Source organism: Hemitrygon akajei, chromosome 3 (assembly GCF_048418815.1).
Source record: "Hemitrygon akajei chromosome 3, sHemAka1.3, whole genome shotgun sequence".
In the NCBI taxonomy this organism is placed as follows: Eukaryota; Metazoa; Chordata; class Chondrichthyes; order Myliobatiformes; family Dasyatidae; genus Hemitrygon; species Hemitrygon akajei.
Genome location: NC_133126.1, coordinates 31,678,869 through 31,697,149, shown reverse-complemented (window position 1 = coordinate 31,697,149; position 18,281 = coordinate 31,678,869). Strand labels below are relative to the sequence as shown.

Below are 18,281 nucleotides of genomic sequence, written 5' to 3'. Positions count from 1 at the left end.
ACTTACCTAACTGATCAAGATTCCTCTGGTGTCTGTCCAGAAGGTTCCTGTCACCATCATCTCCTTTGGCAGCTCATTCCAAATACCAACTACTCAGTGTGAAAATGTTATCCCTTGGATCCCCTTTAAACCTCCTCACTCACCTTAAACCTATGCTCTCTTACTTTAGACACCGTATCCTGTCTCATTATATTACAGGATTCTGTAAGGTCACTCCTTAGCCTCTGAGTCTACAAGGAAGACAGTCACAACCTGTCCAGTCTTCCCTTGTAACAGAAGCCCTCTAGTCCCAGTAACACCCTTGTGCATCTTTTCTGTGGCTAATCACCCCATTCCTACTGTGTGACAACAAAACAGCTCGCAACTGCAGCCTAACCAAGGCATCATACAACTACAATATGAGATCCCAATTCTTGTACACAGCACCTCAGGCAACAGTATCATATTCCTTCCTCAGCCAACCTTCTACATCAACCCCCTGAACTCCTGGATTAGATCCCAGCCTGTAACCCACTCCTGGGGATCTGTTACTGGGCATTTAAAACCCCAGCTCAAACCCTGGGTTTGATCCCAGCCATTATTGTGGACTGGGTATCTATTACTCTACAGATTCCCACACCTGTAACCTATTGTCCTGACCCTGAGCTGTACTGTAACATGGACCTGATGTGTTTTCCAGATGATGTCAGTTCGTGTCGTGGCATTACGTCCAAAGTTTTCCGTTTCAATGTATCTTCCATGGAGAAGAACGTTTCCAATCTCTTCCGAGCAGAATTCCGTGCGCTGCGTGTGCCAAACATCAGTGCCAAACGGAACGAGCAGAGGATTGAAGTCTATCAGGTACAGACTGTGTTGGCTGGAGCCACATACCCTGTCTCCCCTCACCCCCTGTCACCAGCTTCCCTCCCTCTGTCACCTTGCCCTCCATCTGCACCTTCTCCCTTCTTGTCTCTCCCTCCATCTGTACCCGCTTCTTCTTACTCAACTCAATGTACATCTTCCCTCCCTTCTTGTCTCCCTCCACCTCCAGATTCCTCCTCCCTCCATCTGTACCTTCTCCACTCTTTCCCCCCACCACCTTCACCTAAACCTGACCCCTCACCCCTCTCTCCCCAGAGTGGGAGGATCCCACTGCTTGCTGCCTGTCCCATTGCATGTCTGGGGAGGGGTCTGGGACTGGTGCTGGGCAGAGGGATGGATTAACACTGGTTATGGAACTGGCTTATAGGGGTAAGGTGATCTGACAGGGGGTGCGCAGTATGGGGCAGATGGAGGGCCCCACGTGGGGTGTATGAACTGTGCACAGGGTATGAACCACGTGTGAGGTGTAGGGACTGTGTGTGAGGGCATACATATGAACAGATCAGTTACACTTGTTCCCTGTCAGATCCTCAAGCCAGATGACCACATCACCAAGCAGCGGTACATTGCAGGGAAGGTGGTCCTTACCAAGGGCTTCAGCGAATGGGTCTCCTTTGATGTCACTGAGAGCGTGAAGGAATGGCTTATCAACAGAGGTGAGGATCACATGGGAGCTACACCTGCCAAACTTTGGGATGGGGCCGAGCACAGTGATGGGTGGAGAGGTGCGGGTTGAGGGAAGGGGTGTAGGGAGAGAGATGTGTGTGAGGTGTGGGAGAGGGGATGAGGGGGGAGGCATGCAGGGGAGAGGGGGTGAGAAGTGTTGAGAGTTGGGGATGGGGAAAATTAGCTAAGGAAAGAGTGGGTGGGAGATGTTGAAAATTTGTTAGGAGATGGGAGTGGTGTCAGAGAGAGAGGTTGGGGTGTGTGGAGAGGGGGAGTGGGGAGAATGTGGGTGAGCGTAGAAGGTGGGGCAGATACAGTAAGGGGAGTGTGTGGGGCGAAGGGTAAAGGTAGACTAGGTTGGGGAGGAAGATGTGGGGGACAGTTGTGGGGAGAGAGTATGGGGAACAGATGATGTGACCCATTACTAGTTGGGGAAATGGTGAACACTGAGAGCTGAACCCATCAGATGGTCAGCAAGGAGCTTCAGGCAGTGGTCAGTGTGGGGATGACAGCAGCCTGGGGTCACCCTGTGCTCTGAGCACAGGGGCCTGCAGTGCAATTGGCCATTGTGCAGTTTGTCTGCTGTGGGGACCACTTTGTAAACCAAGGTCTGGAATCAATGACACTGAGATGATTTGTGTGTTATCTTTACGTTATCCTTGGTCTGTGCTTGTTGGCTATGGTTCAGCGGCCTTGGTTTGAGGTTTATGTTGTACTGTGTTGCATTTCCGCAATGTGGAAAGGTGATGATGGTGGATTCTCCTGGAGCCACATTGTATGGGAGATGTGATGAGTTTAAATCACGATTGGAACTTGATGGAAGCCAGTGGTTTTTCAGTGTCCATGTGTAATGTGAAGCCTTCAACTGTGTTCAGTGATGCCGCATCCATGTGACCTCTGTTTGGACAATGTTAGGTATCAGTTAGCTTCATGGGATTGCATTGTGAATTTGTCATGGATTGTGGAGAATTTTGTGTTCAACTTTATATGAAGTCATAGAGTAATACAGCACAAAAACAGGCCCACTTGGTTCAGGTGGCCCATTCCAACCACAACATCCTCCCTGCTAGTCCCACTTGCCCATATTTGGCCCATAACCCTCCAAATCCCTCTCCTCTATATCCTACCCAAATGCCTCTTGAATGTTGCAATTGTATCTGCCTCAACTTCTTCCTCTGGAAGCTCTTCCAGGTACTCACCGTCTGTGTAGGGAAGTTACCTCTCAGGTCCCTTAAATTTCTTTCCTCTTACCTTGTATATGTCCCCTACAGCTTTGGACTCTATAGTTTTGTGCCCTATAGTTCCAGGAATGGAGAAAACATACTCTTCACAATTTTATAAACTTCTATGATGTTACCCTTCATTCTCTGCACTGCAGGGAATGAATATCCAGCGTGGCCAATTTCTCCCTATAGCTCAGGCCCTCTAGTCCAGGCAGCATCCTTGTAAGTCTCTTCTGCACCCTCTCCAGTTTGATATCTTGTCTATAGCAGGGTGACGAAATCAATACAAAATACTTCAAATGCAGGCTCATCAGCAACTTGTATAACTGCAACATTATGTCCCTACTCCTAAACTTGAGGCCCTGACTGATGAAGGCCAGCATGCTAAAAGCCTTCTTTACCTTTCTGTCTACTTGCATGGCCACTTTCAGTGAACTGTGTGCTTGAACTTCCTGTTCCCCATTCCACAGTGCTTGTAAATGCCATGATGTGATTGTATACCCTGCTTTGAATGTCCAAAATGCATCACCTCATACCTACCCAAGTTGAAATCCATTTGCCATTCCTCAGCCCACTTCACTAACTGATCAAATATCTCTTTGTAATAGATTGTAACCTGCTTCACCATCAACAAGACCCCCTAATTTAGAATCAGCAGCAAACGTATACATTCACATCCAAGTTATTTACATAAATAATGAATAGCAGACACCCCACAAGTCACAGGCCTCCAGTCGGAGAATTGAACTTCAACTGTCACCCTCTACTTCCTACCATCGACCCAATTCTGAATCCACCTTGCTAGCTCCCCCAGATCCAATATGACCTAACCTTCCCGATCAGCTTGTCATATGGGACCTTCCAATGCCCTACCTCGTCTATCCCCTTTCTGACGTCCTGGTGGCCAACCATTTTACTTCCAATCCCCATCCCCATTCCAACGTGTGTTCTACGGCCTCCTCTTACTGCTACAATAAGGCCACTCTTAGGATGGGGGAGCAACAGCTCATATTCCACCTGGGTAGCTGCCATTCTGATGGCATAATTCACTTATTCCAACTACTGTTTTTTCCCCACCTTCCCCCTTTCCTCTTTTTCAATTTCCCACTCTGGTTCACTCTTACCTCTTCTTTTCTCCTCACCTCACCTGTCTATCACCTCTGCCTAGTGCCCTTTCTCCCATTGTCCACTCTCCTGCTCCTAGCAGTTTCCTCCTTTTTCAGCCCTTTACCTTTTCCACCTAGCACTTCCCAGCTTCTCACTTCATTCACCTTCTCCCTCACCTGCCAACTCCTTCCCTTCCCCACACCTTCTTATTCTGGCTTCTTCCCCCTTCCTTTCCAGTCCTGATCAAGGGTCTCGGCCTGAAATATTGACTGTTTATTCATTTCCATAGATGCTGCCTGACCTGCTGAGTTCCTCTAGCATTTTGTGTGTGTTCTGCCAGCATTTACAGCATCTGTAGAATCTCTTGTGTTTATGATTTGCTATCCCCTTAGTTACCTCTTTGGAAATACTCTAAAACATATTCTTCAGGCATGGCCTCCCACACACAAAACCATGCTGACTATTCCTGATCAGGCCTTTACTATCCAAGTGATGGTAGATTTTGTCACTTAGGATTCCCTCCAGTAACTTCCCTACAACTGAAGTCAGGCAACAATGGAACATTAGCCACCCTCCTCCAGTCTTCTGCAACTTCAGCAGTGGCTAATGACAAAACAAATAACTCAACAAGGGTCTCTGCAATTTTGTTTTTGACCTCCCTTAAGGTGCAGGGTTACACTTCGTCAGGCTCTGATTTGCCCACCTTAATGTACTACAAGACTGCAAAAACCTCCTTCCGTATAATATGCATATGTTCCAAAAACTGACCACTTGTTACCCTCATTTTTTCAGCATCTATGATATTCTGCTTAGTAAACACTAAGGAGAAATGTATATTAAAAATTATAGCCCTCTCCTGCAACTTTACACATAAGTGGCCCTGATAGTTTTTAAGAGAACTTTGTGTTTCCCTAGTTACCCTTTTACTGTTAATATAACTGAAGAATCTGTTGGGATTATTTTTAATCTTGCTTGTCAAGTCCATCTCATGCTCTTTTTTTGCTTTCCTGATTTCCCTCTGAAGCCTGGTCTTAATATTTTTATTTTCATCGAGGGTTTCATTTGTACCCAGCTGCCTAAAAGTGATGATCTAAAAAAGGTATCAAGGCTTGTCTTTTTCTGACTAGAGTCTTGATATCTCTTATCAGCCAGCATTCCCTGAAATTCATATGTTTACCCTTCACCTAAACAGGAACATGCTGCCCTAGACGCTTGATCTGACTCTTTTAAAAATTGTCAGCTGTTCCTTTGCCTTTAAAAAGAGTCACCCAGTCAACAAGCTAATGCCCTCAAAGTTGGCTCTGATCCAGTTTAATACTTTGACCTCTGGACCTGTTCTATCCTGTTTCCTTAACTATTTAAAAACTAATAGAACTATGGTCACTGGACCCAAAATTTCGCTAACTGCCCCTTGAGCTACCAGTCTATATTTGATGTTGTTCAGACAGCGTTAGATTTGTGTTGCTGCTTTGTTAGCCTGTGGAGTTTGGTTGGATAATGTAGATACGAGAGACTGCAGATGTTGGAATCTGGAACAACAAATGCAGAGTCTGGTTGCAGGAGCTCAACCCGAAACGCAGACAATTCCTTTCCTCCCACAGAAGCTGCCCTGCCCACTGAGTTCTACCAACAGATTGTATAGTGGCTGAAATATGTTGTATGTATTAGTTTTAGTTGGATCTGCGGAAGATTTTGTGGGGGGCATTTTGTGTTTGTGGTTGGCTGTGTTGGTTTCATTGTGTAGCATGGGCTATCATTCAATGTATCTATGGGACATAATGTGTTGCCTGTGTTGGACTGGACTGGGTCAGTTGTTGGTGATGTTCTGTCTTCGTTGGGATCTAACTGGCTTGTGTTTTACAGACACGAATCTTGGTCTGGAAATTAGCGTTCATTGTCCTTGCCATACATTCCAAGCCAATGGTATCATCTCTGCAGAAGGGGAAGTTCTGGATGTGAAATTTAAGGGTAGGAACTGAAAGATGTTTTGTTTCTCTTGGACTGGTTTTCTCCCTCCCCAACCCTGCAACCCGACTGCTTTCCCTCAAAGTCTCACTCTCTCCCCTGTTCCCTCCTATCCTCTGGTCCCACTCCCAACATCCCCCTTCCCTTCCTCCACCCTCTGATTAGGTGTAAGCTCATGAACTGCCTATGTTGGTGGTGCTGTTCGGGGGTTATTGTTGGGATAAGACAATGTCACTCTGACGGGACTGGTGAAGTGCCCCTGGGAACTGTGTAGGGCTTGGATGTGGAGACACGGGCATGCATAAGTGATCAATTTCAGTAAACTGCGGATGCTGGGAACTGGAGATAAACATAGGACAGTACAGACCTTCGACCCAGAACGTTGTTCTGACCTTTTAACCTACTTCAAGATCAATCCAACCCCACTACTCTGTTGAAAAATAAAACTTCCTCTCACATCCCAAATATACTTTCCTGCAATCACCTTAAAATTATGTCCCCCTAGTATTAGCCTTTTCTGCCCAGGAAAAAAGTCTCTGGCTATCCACTCTATCCATGCCTCTTATCATCCCATACAACCTCTCAACCTCCTTCACTCCAAAGAGAAAAACAGTAGCTCACTCAACTTTTTCTCATAAGACATGCTCTCTAATCCAGGCACCATCCTGGTAAATCATCTTTGCAAATTCTCTAAAGTCTCCACATCCTTCCTCTGATAAGGTGACCAGAATTGAAAACAATACTGCAAGTAAGGCCTAACTAGAGTTTTATACAGCAGCAACCTGTTCAAGTTTAATTGCCATTCAACCATACATGAATACAGCCAAATAAAACAGTGTTACTCCAGGGCCAAGGTTCAAAACACAGTACCAACAGTCACACACAGCTTACAAAGATAGAACATATAGTCCAAGACCCTGAGTCCATGAATATTGCAGCAGTCTGCAGCTGAACAATATCTAGCTTGTCTTCTGCCAAGTGAGCACTTGGGGGCAGTACTGACCCCAGCTTGGATGCTGCGCCATACCACCTCCGGTGGAGCACCCCAATACTGACACCTCTCTCCTGGGCAGCCTGAGGCCATGAAGCTCCCCCGGTATTGGCCAATAAATCAATGAATCAGACTTGCAGAACTCCACATCAACAATGTCCCACAGGCTCTCGTGATCACCAGAAAAGTGACAATCACTTGCTGTTAGACTGCACACTGCCTTTGCGTACCGATCCTTCCACCTCACTGATGCAGGTAGTAGCACAATCCAGACCAAGTCCAGCTCCTTCAGTTTCTCCATCAATGTGCAACTCACTGATGGGGTAGACCTGCAGAATTTCAAGTCTTTAATGTCCAGCAGGGTCTTGCGATTGTAAAAAAAAATTATTAAAGACATAACACCTCTGAATCGAATGCACCGCCATCTTGAAAGATATAATCCAAATGGGGCCATAAAAACAGAAAAACTCAACCGGCTGGGCAGTATCCATGGGAAGAGAAAATGAATATATGCTTTGGATCGGATAACTGGGAATGGGATAGCAAAACGTCATTAAGCCCACGTGACGGATGTCTCTGCTGGGGTTTTCCCCTTGTCCTTTACTCTCTGGAAGTGGACATTGTACCCAGCCTGACTTACAGGCCGTGTCCTCCTACTCTGCATTTCACAACTCCTACACTCTTTAGTCCACATTCTCCCTCTTCCACTCAATGACCAAAGAACTTTGTTTATGGCTGATGCCATGGTCACCCTGAGACATTTCCCCATCCAACACCCTCTCTGTTCACAGACCTGTACCTCACTGGGGAGTGAAGGTCCCCAAGAAGGTGATGAGCAGAGGACTGGAATGGATGCGAGGAGAGAGGACGGCAGTGTCTACCCACAGAGATTTCCTAGGATGCATTGTCTGAAGATGCAGTAGAAGCAGATGTGATGGGAGGTTCCGAGAGGCATGGTGTAGAGGAGGAGGTGAGGTTGAGGACGCACTGTGGAGAGTGGAGGGGGTAGATGGATGGGCTGGTCCAATGCATTGAGGGTCAGTGACAGAGTGCAGATCTCTCCTCTCGGCCACAGGCATCGATGACTACGAATACACAGAGCGGGGAGACCAGGGCCGTCTCCAGAAACGCAAGGAACAGAAGCTTCTGAGCCGGGGTCCCACCAACCCCCACCTCATCCTTATGGTGCTGCCCCCTCACCGGCTGGACAATCAGCAGCAGCGACAGAGGAAAAAACGAGCACTGGACACAACGTACTGCTTCAGGTATGGCCCCCGATCCATGCCTCCCATTCACCCTTCACTCCCGAATCTGTGACCCGTATTCCACCCTAATGCCCTTCACTTGAATCTGCAACCCCAACTGCTTGCCTCTACTCCCAAATCAGTAAACTGCACTCCCCCATTTCTGAATCCCTGACCTCCACTGTTGACCTCACTCCACTCCGAAATTCATACCCTCACTCGCATGCCCCCACCCCTCCATTTACCCATCTGAACCCATTCACTCCAGTCTCCCAGGCTGATTTGAGTCTGTATTGACTGCTTACACCAATTCAACACTAATCCCACATTATTCTCCTCACATTCTACCCCTCACCTACACAATGGGGGTATTTGCATTGGCCAATTATCTCCAGGCCTTGTGAGGCAATTGGAGAGCTCAAGTGCAGGCAGCGCAAGTCAGGCTCTCTCCTGACGATGTGGTTATGGCTGGGGCAGCTGTGGTCATAGGGTGGATGGCGTTAACCGGGGAGATGGGAGGTTAGTGGAGATTTGACAACATTGGTGAGAACTTTAAAGTTCATTGTTCAATAGAAGAAAATCAGGGTAGACAAAGGCCACTAGGCTCCTTGAGCCAGCCCCACCTTTCCTTGCCTTCACAGGTTCCTCATTGCCCTCGACTCCTGATCCTTCACACCTGTGCTACCCCTTCTCCTTCCATTCTTTCACATTGTAGAAGTCATCTTCAGGTTTCTCCACTGCAGCCCCCTCATGATTTTCTGTGGTCTCGTGTGCTGACCTCATAGACTGTAGAGTGGAAGTGAAGGCAGAGTCTGGTGGATTCGCTCAATGTGCTAACATTTCTTTGCAGACACTATGAGGATAACTGCTGCGTGCGCCCCCTGTACATCGACTTCCGACAGGATCTTGGCTGGAAGTGGATCCATGAGCCCAAGGGGTACTATGCAAACTTCTGCGCTGGGCCGTGCCCCTACCTGCGTAGCACCGATACGCAACACAGCACGGTGAGCCCCACAGCTATGCCAACCAATATAAGTGAGGACACCTTGCCTGTGTTTGATCCATCTCCCTCTAAGCCTTTCTACTGATGTAGCTGTCCAAATACCTCTTAAATATTATTCATGTACCTGCCTCAATCATTTCCTGTAGCAGCTCAATCAATATACTGACCACCCTGTGGATGAAAAAGATGGTCTATGCTTTTATTCCTTCTACCAATGTGCATGACCATGCAATTCCTGTCACTGTATTCTATCTACTACTTCTTTACCCATTCGCCCAATCTGTCTAAGTCCTTTTGCAGCCTCCCTGCTTTCTTAACACTACCTGTCCCTCCACCTGTCTTTGTATCGTCTGAAAACTTGGCCACAAAGCCATCAATTCCATGATCCAAATCATTGACATATAATGTAAAAAGAAGCGGTCCTAACACAGACCCTTGTGGAACACCACTAGTCACCGGCAGCCAATCAGAAAAGGCTCCCTTTATTCTCACTCTTTGCATCCTGCCAATCAGCCAATAGTCTATCGATGCTCGTATCTTTCCTTTATTAACATGGGCTCTTATCTTGTTAGGCAGCCTCACATGCGGCATCTTTTCAAAGGCCTTCTGAAAATCCAAAACCCAACATCCACCGATTCTTCCTTGTCTATTCTACTTGTTATTTCCTTAAATAATTCCAACAGATTTGTCAGGCAAAATTTTCTCTTAAGGAAGCCATGCTGATGATCTTATCATGTGCCTCCAACTACCCTTAGAACTCATCCTTAAAAACAGACTCCAACCTCTTCCCAACCACTGAGGTCAGGTTTACTGGCCTAAAATTCCCTTTTTTCTGCCTCCCTCCTTTCTTGAAGAATGGAGTGACATTTGCAATTTTCCTGTCCTCTGAAATCATGCCAGAATCTAGAAATTCTTGAAAGGTTATATTTAATGCCTCCACAATCCCTTCAGCTACCTCTTTCAGACCCCCGGGTTTAGCCTGTCTGGTCCAGATGATTTATCTGCCTTCAGACCTTTCAGCTTCCCAAGCATCTTCTCCTTAGTGATAGCAATTGCACTTACTTCTGCCTCTTAACACTCTTGAAATTCCTGCACACAGCTAGTGTCTTCCACAATGAAGACTGATGCAAAACACTTGTTTAGTTCTATTACTACCTCTCCAGCATCTTTTTCCAGTGGTCCGTTATCTATTCTCACCTCTCTTACTCTTTATATATCTGGAAAAAAAAACTTTTGGCATCCTTTTTCATATTATTGGCTAACTTAACTTCATATTTCATCTTTTCCCTCCTTATGGCTTTTTTAGTTGTCTTCTGATGGTTTTTAAAAGCTTTCCAATCTAACTTCCCACTAATTTTTGCTTTGTTATATGCCCTCTCTTTTATTTTTATGTTGTTTTTGACTTCCTCTGTCAGCCATGATTGCATCATCCTGCCTTTAGAATACTACTTCATCTTTGGGATGTATCTATCCTGCGCCTTCGGAATTGGTCCCAGAAACTCTGATCCCCTACCAATCAACTTTGGCTAGCTCCTCTTTCATGCCACTCTAATTCTCTTTACTCCACTGTAATACTATTCATCCGACTTAGCTTCTCCCCCTCAAAATGTATGGTTGAATACTATCATATTATGATCACTGCCACCTAAGGGTTCATATACCCTAAGCTCACTAATCAAATCCGAATCATTACACAACATCCAAACCAGAATAGCTTTTCGCTTTCCCCTCATGGGCTCAACCACAAACTGCTCTTAAAAAGCCATCTTGTAGGCCTCCTACAAATTCTGTCTTGGGATCCAGCACCAATCTGATTTTCCTGATCTACCAGCATTTTGAAATCTCCCCTAACTATTTGTAACTATATGTAGTATTACCCTTTTGACATGCGTTTTTTCTCTCTCCTGTTGTAATTTGCAGCCACATCCTGGCTACTATTTGGAGGCCTGTATATAACTCCCATCAGGGTGTTTTACCCTTGCAGTTTCTTAACTCTACCCATAAGGATTCTACGTCTTCTGATCCTATGTCACCTCTTCCTAAGGATTTGATTTCATTTTTTGCCAACAGAGCCGCTCACTCCCTCTGCCTACCTGCCTGTCCTTTCGATACAAAGTGTATTCTTGGCTGTTAAGCTCCCAACTATGATCTTCTTTCAGCCATGACTCAGTGATGCCCACAAATTCATACCTACCAATCTCTAACTGTGCTACAAGATTATCTACCTTATTCCAGAGACTATGTGCATTCAAATATAACACCTTCAATCCTGTATTTGCCACCCTTTTTGATTTTGTCACCATACTATACTGCATCTCATTCCACTGATGGAAATTTTGCCCTGTCATCAGCCTGTCCTTCTGACAGTCTCACTCACACTGCATCTTATTGTATGCAAACTTTCCCATCCTCAGCCCTATTACTCTGGTTCCCATTCCCTTGCCAAATTAGTTTAAATCTTCCGAACAGTTCTAGTAAACATGCCCACAAGCATATTGGTCCCCTTGGGTTTAGGTATAACTGTCACTTTTGTACAAATCATACCTTTCCCAGAAGAGATCCCAATGATTCAGAAATCTGAAGCCCTGCTTCCTGCACCAGTTCCTCAACCAGGTCATCCTGTTCTTGTCCTTAATGGTGCGTGGCACAGGCAGCAATCCAGGGACTACTATCCTGGAGTTCCTGCTTTTCAGCTTTTTACCTAACTTCATTTTCTTACCAATGTCATTGGTGCCAATATGTACCAAGACCCCGCTCATCCTCCTCCTTTAGAATGCCTTGGACCCGCTCTAAGACATCCCTGACCCTGGCACCTGGAAGGCAACATACCATCCAGGTGTCTCTTTCATATCGAACGAATCTTGTGTCTACTCCTCTAACTATGGAATTGCCTCTCACTACAGCCTTCCTCTTTTCCCTCATTCCCTTCTGAGTCGCTGCACCAGACTTAGTGCCAGAGATCCAGTTGCCACAGCTCCACCCTGGTAGGTCATTCCCCCAATAGTATACAAAGTGGTATTATTACTGAGCGAAACAGCCACAGGAGTGGCTGCCCCTGTCTATCTGTCTGCCCATTTCCACTCCCTCTCTGCTATCTATCATCTCCTCTGTTTCCCATATGAGCCGAGGCTCATCGAGTTGTAGCTCCATTTTCTTAACACATTCTCTGAGGAGCTGCACCTAATGCAGATGTGGTTATCCAGGAGGCTAGAAGTCTCCCAAAGTTCCTACATCTCACACAAAGAACACAATACATCCCCTGGAGCCATTCTCATTGCACTGAGAAAGAATGAAGAACAAACTTACCTGAAATGTACCATGTCTGCTGTTGTCGAAGCCTGCTGAGCCAAAAATTCCGCACTCTAACAGTGGTCCACTCGCACAATGGTCACTCTGCTTATCCCTACCTTATTATTTGCCCTTGGTAATGAATCGTGTTTTGATTGGGCTGATGGAAAAAGCCAAAAGCCCATTGAATAGGGTCCAGAGGAAGTTCATGAATATGATCCTGGGAATGAAAGGGTTAATGTATGAGGAGCATTTGATGACTCTGCGTTTGCTGGAGTTTAGAAGAATGAAGAAGGATCTCAGAGAAACCTATTGAATAATAAGAGACCTAGTATAGTGGATGTGGAGAGGATAATCCTACAGTATGGGAGTTTAGGACTGGGGGCACAGCCTCCAAATAGAAGGATGTCCCTTTAGAACAGAGATGAAGAATTTCTTAAGCCAGAGGATGGTGGATGCTAGGTTGTTGGGTATATTTAAAGCAGGGGTTGATAAATTCTTAATTAGGGTGTGAAAGGTTATGGGGAGAAGGCAGGAGAATGGTGTTGAGAGGGATGGGGTTGATCAGCTATGATGGAATTAGAGAGCAGATTCAAATGGGCCACTCAGCTCGCTCAGTGAGTTTAGGTTTTAGCTGGTGTGTGGGGTGTTATTGTGGAGAGATGAATGAACTAGTGAGCTGTCCTCCCTTTGTTGACAGGTGCTGGGACTGTACAACACGCTGAATCCAGAGGCCTCAGCATCACCCTGCTGTGCCCCCCAGGATCTGGAGCCCCTCACCATCCTGTACTATGTGGGGCGAACTCCCAAGGTGGAACAGCTATCTAATATGATCGTCAAGTCCTGTAAATGTAGCTGAGGTTCCCCAGATCGCCCGTGTTTGTATGCATGCGTGTGGGGTCTGTATGTACATGTGAGGTCTGTGTGTTGGAGTGCACATATCTGTATAGAAGGTACATGTTGTACATGTGCGTGGGTGCTGTTGGAGTACATGTGCATGGGTGGGTGTGTGCTGGTGTACGTGTGTGTGGGTTCGTGTTGGGGTACATGTATGTGTGGGTGTATGTTAAGAGTACATGTGTGGGTATGTGTTGAAGTACATGTGTCCATGAATGTGAGAGGGACAGGCTTCAAGACCCAAGCAGCAGACACCAGGAGCTAATGAAGGGCCTGGTGCATATGCTCATTGCTGCCTGATGGAAGAAGCTGGCAAGACAGGAGTCACAAAGATTCACAAGTCCAAACTCTGCACTAGAAGTAAAGGATCGGTGAAGTTGTGACGTAGAGAGTGTGGTGGCGACAAGACATGGGAGATGATGCTGAATATCTCTGCGCTATAGCCAGAGGAAGGCAGAGAGCGACACCAGGTTTTAACATGAGTAACATTGACCAGTGGGCCATTGGCTCCTCAAACGGCCCCGTGTACCAGACATACAGAGCCCAGGGGTTCAAAGGACTGCAGCTGACCCCCTGCTCCAGCCTCAAGAACTCTTTGTATGTGAGCAGACCAGTGCGAGGAGCTTCCGGCCGGAGAATGTGCAGCGATGCATGAAACATGCCCTGTAGGACGAGCGCTATCTTGGCCTTTACTGAGCACCAATGTTGGCTGGTGGCTGCCAAATAAGAGCTCCACCCCCAACCCCCCAATCATCCCGCTGTGTGTTGTTCACAGACTGCGACATGTGAAGCTGAAGGGGAGTGTCTAGCATGGCAGAATTCCCACAGCAGACGCTCCGGTCAAAACCTGAATGATATACTGACCCAGAGAGATGCCCTCGCCTGTCAGTGTCACCCAGAGAAACCCCCTGTCACCCCCCACCCAGACAGTTACATTTACTATTGGTCAATTTCTCAGTGATGGTCTCCATGGGTCAGTCTTGGTGATATTCTCTGTGGGTCAGTAACTCGGTGATGGTCACCATCAGTCTTTCGGTGACAGTCAGTGTGGTTCGGTCTCACAGTGACAGTCTCCGTCGGCTGGTCTCTTGGTGATAGTCAGTGGGGCATTCATTGTGTGTGATGTCTGTGTTGCCCCTCTGCAGAGGTGTCTGGGTGGGATGAGCTCCCCAGTGACCTGTAGGGAGGTGTGGCCACACAGGGAGACTGCGTCTCTCCGATTTACATTGACATTTGCACTGCGGTATGTTTTCATTATATTTAATTTATAATTCCCATTTTTATTTATTGACTGATCTATGGAGATGTCTCTGCATACCCTGAGCCCCTTCCTCCTGTCTGCCTCATAGCCAGTCCCTCTGGAATCCCCTTCCCAACCCCCACCATGCATCCTTGCTTCCTACCTCAGCTCCAGAGCCAGCATCTTAGTGATTGTCTCGCTCTGGACTCTGCGGCACACTGCAACTTAGGAGGAACACTTCCCTCCATCCTCTACTGGCCATGGTGTTGTGCCAGGGTCTGAGCCAGCAAGGCATAAGAGTTGCCATGAGTCTCACAGAGGAAGTAAGCAGGACGGGGGCCAAACCTTTGTCAAGGATCCGCTGTTTGAGTAGGAAGGCTTTGAGGGAAATTCAACCTTGCTTTTTTCTCTTGGCATATCATAGTAGGCTTTGATCAGGATTCTGTACCTCCCAGAGTGCGAGGCTGGCTTCTGTTCAGAGTGGGTTATGTCTCGGTATCTGTGGTACCCATTGCTGGGGCAGGGATTCCATAGTTTGCTAACTTGGTGCACACAGACCCAGACCAGACTAGGCAGCAAGAGTGCTGGTATGCTTCCTTATCTGTGTAAAAATCCTCCTGACAGGAGGTGAGTTTGGAAATATCCTGAAATCCAGCAGATGCCCCAGTTGGGACAGAGTATGATTTCCAACAGAAAAAACAGAGGGAACCTGGCCTCTAGTAACTTCCATTGTGCAACACTCCCACCCCAACGCCTGCTCATTAGGATCACATTTTGTGTGTTCTCAGAAGGTAGACAGCGAAGCAGGCTGTTAGTGGACGCAAGCTCTCAGAACAAGTGCCAATGGGACAAGTGTGTGGGGAGGGTGGGACCTTCCACTAATGTACAAAGGGACCAGTGAGGGCTGGGTTCCCTAATGTCACCATCTCCAATAATCCACTTAGATACATGAGTTAACGTTTCACAAGCCATGAAGGAAACCCATCTGAGGGACGGCTTTGAAAGTTAGTAACCGGACCGAGTGAAATACTCAACTATCTCCTTACTGATGAAAACTACACTGCTGCCTGATAGGTTGTCCATACTAGGACACGGTTTTTCCATACAGTGGAAGGTGTCACATCACACTGTTAGAACACAACAGTGTGTCTCACATCAACAAATCAGTTGGAAGTGGAATCACTATTGTTCACTGAGCAATTGGATTTGTTTTGTTTGAAGGGAAGAAGCTTTAACTTTGAAGATTCTGAAGGATTCTCCAATTTATGAGGGAATTCATCACCTCAGCTGTGGCTGCTGTTTCCAGGTTGGATAGTAGAATGGGGTCAGGTCCTGGGTTGGGGCAGAGGGCTACTAACCCAGCTAGAACAAGAGAAATCCATTCAATGGTAGAAATGAAAACATTAGAAGGGGTTAAAGTCGGGGATTTTATTGGCAAATAAATAGCCCATAAATTCACAGTATATGGATCACAGGAAATTGGCTGTTCTGAGAACAAATGTTTCTTTAGAACAGAGATGAAGAGGAATTTCTTTAAGCCAGAGGGTGGAGAATCTGTGGAAGTCACTGGGCATATTGGTAAGTTCACGATTAGAAACATTGTCAGAGGATCTCAGGAGAGAAGGCAAGAAAATGGGGCTGAAAGGGAAAATAAGTCAGCCATGATGGAATGGCAGAGCAGACTTTAGGCCGAATAGCCTAATTCTGTTTCTATATCTTATGGTCTTGATTCAGTAACTGGTGATGGGCATCTTTTCAGCTTTGTGCCCTTGACAAAGCCTTTCTGAGTCCTTGCGGTGCTCCTGCTACACTGCTGGGAGGAAGCTCCAGAACGATGCAGGGTGGTGTGAGCCTCAGGGGGGTTCTCCAGTACCTGCTGGTGTTTCCTCCTCATTGATTGATTTGTTGATGGTGAGGCTTTGGGAGGGAGAATGGGAGTGTGGTGCAGCTCTGTGAATGAGTAACTGTATTCTGTAAACACGTCTGTACAGTGGTAATAAATCTGCAGGGTTTACTCATACTGACAACAGGTAGACCAGGACTCCCGTGCCACCCCTACTTGTGACGGCAACGGGAAGTCCCGCATGGCCATCTCAAGCCGGTCACGCAGGGGCAGCAGTTCTGTGGAAAGTTGCACATCCCACCTGCTAATTTATTTTGTAGTACGTTTTCCCATTAATGAATAAACCTTTTTTTTAAAGAAAAGTGAATAAGGTTGTTGAATGCAACTTAGTTGAGATTAAAGTGTAGCTTGGATGAATTTTCTTTGCCTCTGTTGATTGGGGAGATTCTACCATTTACACCAAGATGTTGCTCAAGGGCAAAGGAATAGGGTGAGGGTAAACAGCCTGGACGGTGGTCAGCTGGAGAGGATGATACCAAGCACACACCTGAGCTTGACCCCCTCCCTTTGTCACCTTCCCTCAGCACTGCCTTGGAATGGATGCCCTATATTTTTGGCTGAAGTCTCCAGATTGGAATTTGAACCCCAGCCTGCTGCGATGGGTAGAGAAGATTCCTCTCCTGAGTGTTGAGGACCCTGCATCACTTCTGTGTCCAGCTCTCTGAATCCCGTGTTGAGTGGATGGGACTTGGAATGATCTGTGGAAATTCTCACCTGATTTTCTGGTTACACTGATTCATGGTGCTGCCTCTGGTTAAAGCATCTTTACACATTGGTTGCTGAGAGTAAGAGAGTGGGAGCTGGATCATGAGACCACACATTTAACAGCTCAAACTACCACATGACTTCTGAATGCCCACCTTGGAGGCACTAGTGGTCATATATAGTGTTAAACACTCAGGGATACTGCGTCACCATGTACCACCCCACCCCAGTGGTGCAGGACGAGCTATGTGGGGTCTGGCTGTGCAAAGTGTGGGGACTCCAGGGTACTGTATGGACAGGAAGAGTGTGTAGAGGGGGGATCCAAGGAGGGAGGATGTGTGGAGGAACTGAGCAGATAATAATGGGGGGGGGGGAAGGATTGGTGATATGATTGAGGAGCTGGGGATTGATCAGTAACACTGTAGCTGGTGGAAATGAGAGTGGAAGTAGTGGGATGCATGACAGGAAGGTTTAGCTGTCTAAGGGAGCACTGCTCACAGAGCGGCTGATGGGCTGTTTGTCTACAGCTTAGTGTCACTGCATGTGCCAAGCAGCCTCCAGCACATCTCCATGTTCCATCAACAATTAACACAATTAAACTGGGTGCAGGTCATGGTGGTGGAAATATTTTTGCTTGGGACAAAAGTGAAGCACGATCATGTCCTCTCTGTCCTGGCAGAGGGACCCTAGAACACACCCTCTGCAGCTCCCCAAAAGCTCTGGGAGAAGGCTGCTAATGCTGGCACCATGATCAGGTACTGAAGGCAGTGGTAGAAGGAATCTTCTTGGCCATTAATAGCTGTAGGCACTTCTGCCAACTCACTAAGCCCATAGCCTTTGTCAAAGCTAGAGACCAACCACAGTCTCAGCCCAGATCACCAGCAGGCTTGCTCACCACAGTGTCCGACTTGCAACTGGAAGTTGATCTTGGTGAGCAATTAAAGTTCCCTGACTTCATCATCCCTGATGCCTGACATTCTGTTAGAAACTTCAAAGCAGGTAGTCATGGTAGAACTGACAGTTCCTTGGGCAGACCAGATTGAGGAGGTATTTGAGCGTAAGAACCAGGAGCTGGTTAAGCAGTGCCAGAGATGGGTGGAGGGCATGATGTGAGCCTATAGAAGTAGGGAGTAGAGGTTTTGCTGTGCAGAATCTTCTCTCTCCTTGGTATTATGAGGATTGCAAAGA

The 18,281-nt window shown here is 46.8% G+C and overlaps 1 protein-coding gene across 1 annotated transcript in view; it reads left to right on the top strand.

The window, feature by feature from the left end:
• tgfb3 (transforming growth factor, beta 3) overlaps positions 1-16,690 on the top strand; it is a 30,600-nt gene extending 13,910 nt beyond the window's left edge. Inside the window, exons 2-7 of the mRNA XM_073039485.1 lie at positions 680-840; positions 1,388-1,517; positions 5,721-5,825; positions 7,889-8,078; positions 8,908-9,061; positions 13,049-16,690. Of these exons, the coding sequence (XP_072895586.1) occupies positions 680-840; positions 1,388-1,517; positions 5,721-5,825; positions 7,889-8,078; positions 8,908-9,061; positions 13,049-13,207 (899 nt within the window). The 3' untranslated portion in view covers positions 13,208-16,690. The remainder of the gene's footprint in view (positions 1-679; positions 841-1,387; positions 1,518-5,720; positions 5,826-7,888; positions 8,079-8,907; positions 9,062-13,048) is intronic.
• The last annotated feature ends 1,591 nt before the right edge of the window (positions 16,691-18,281 follow it).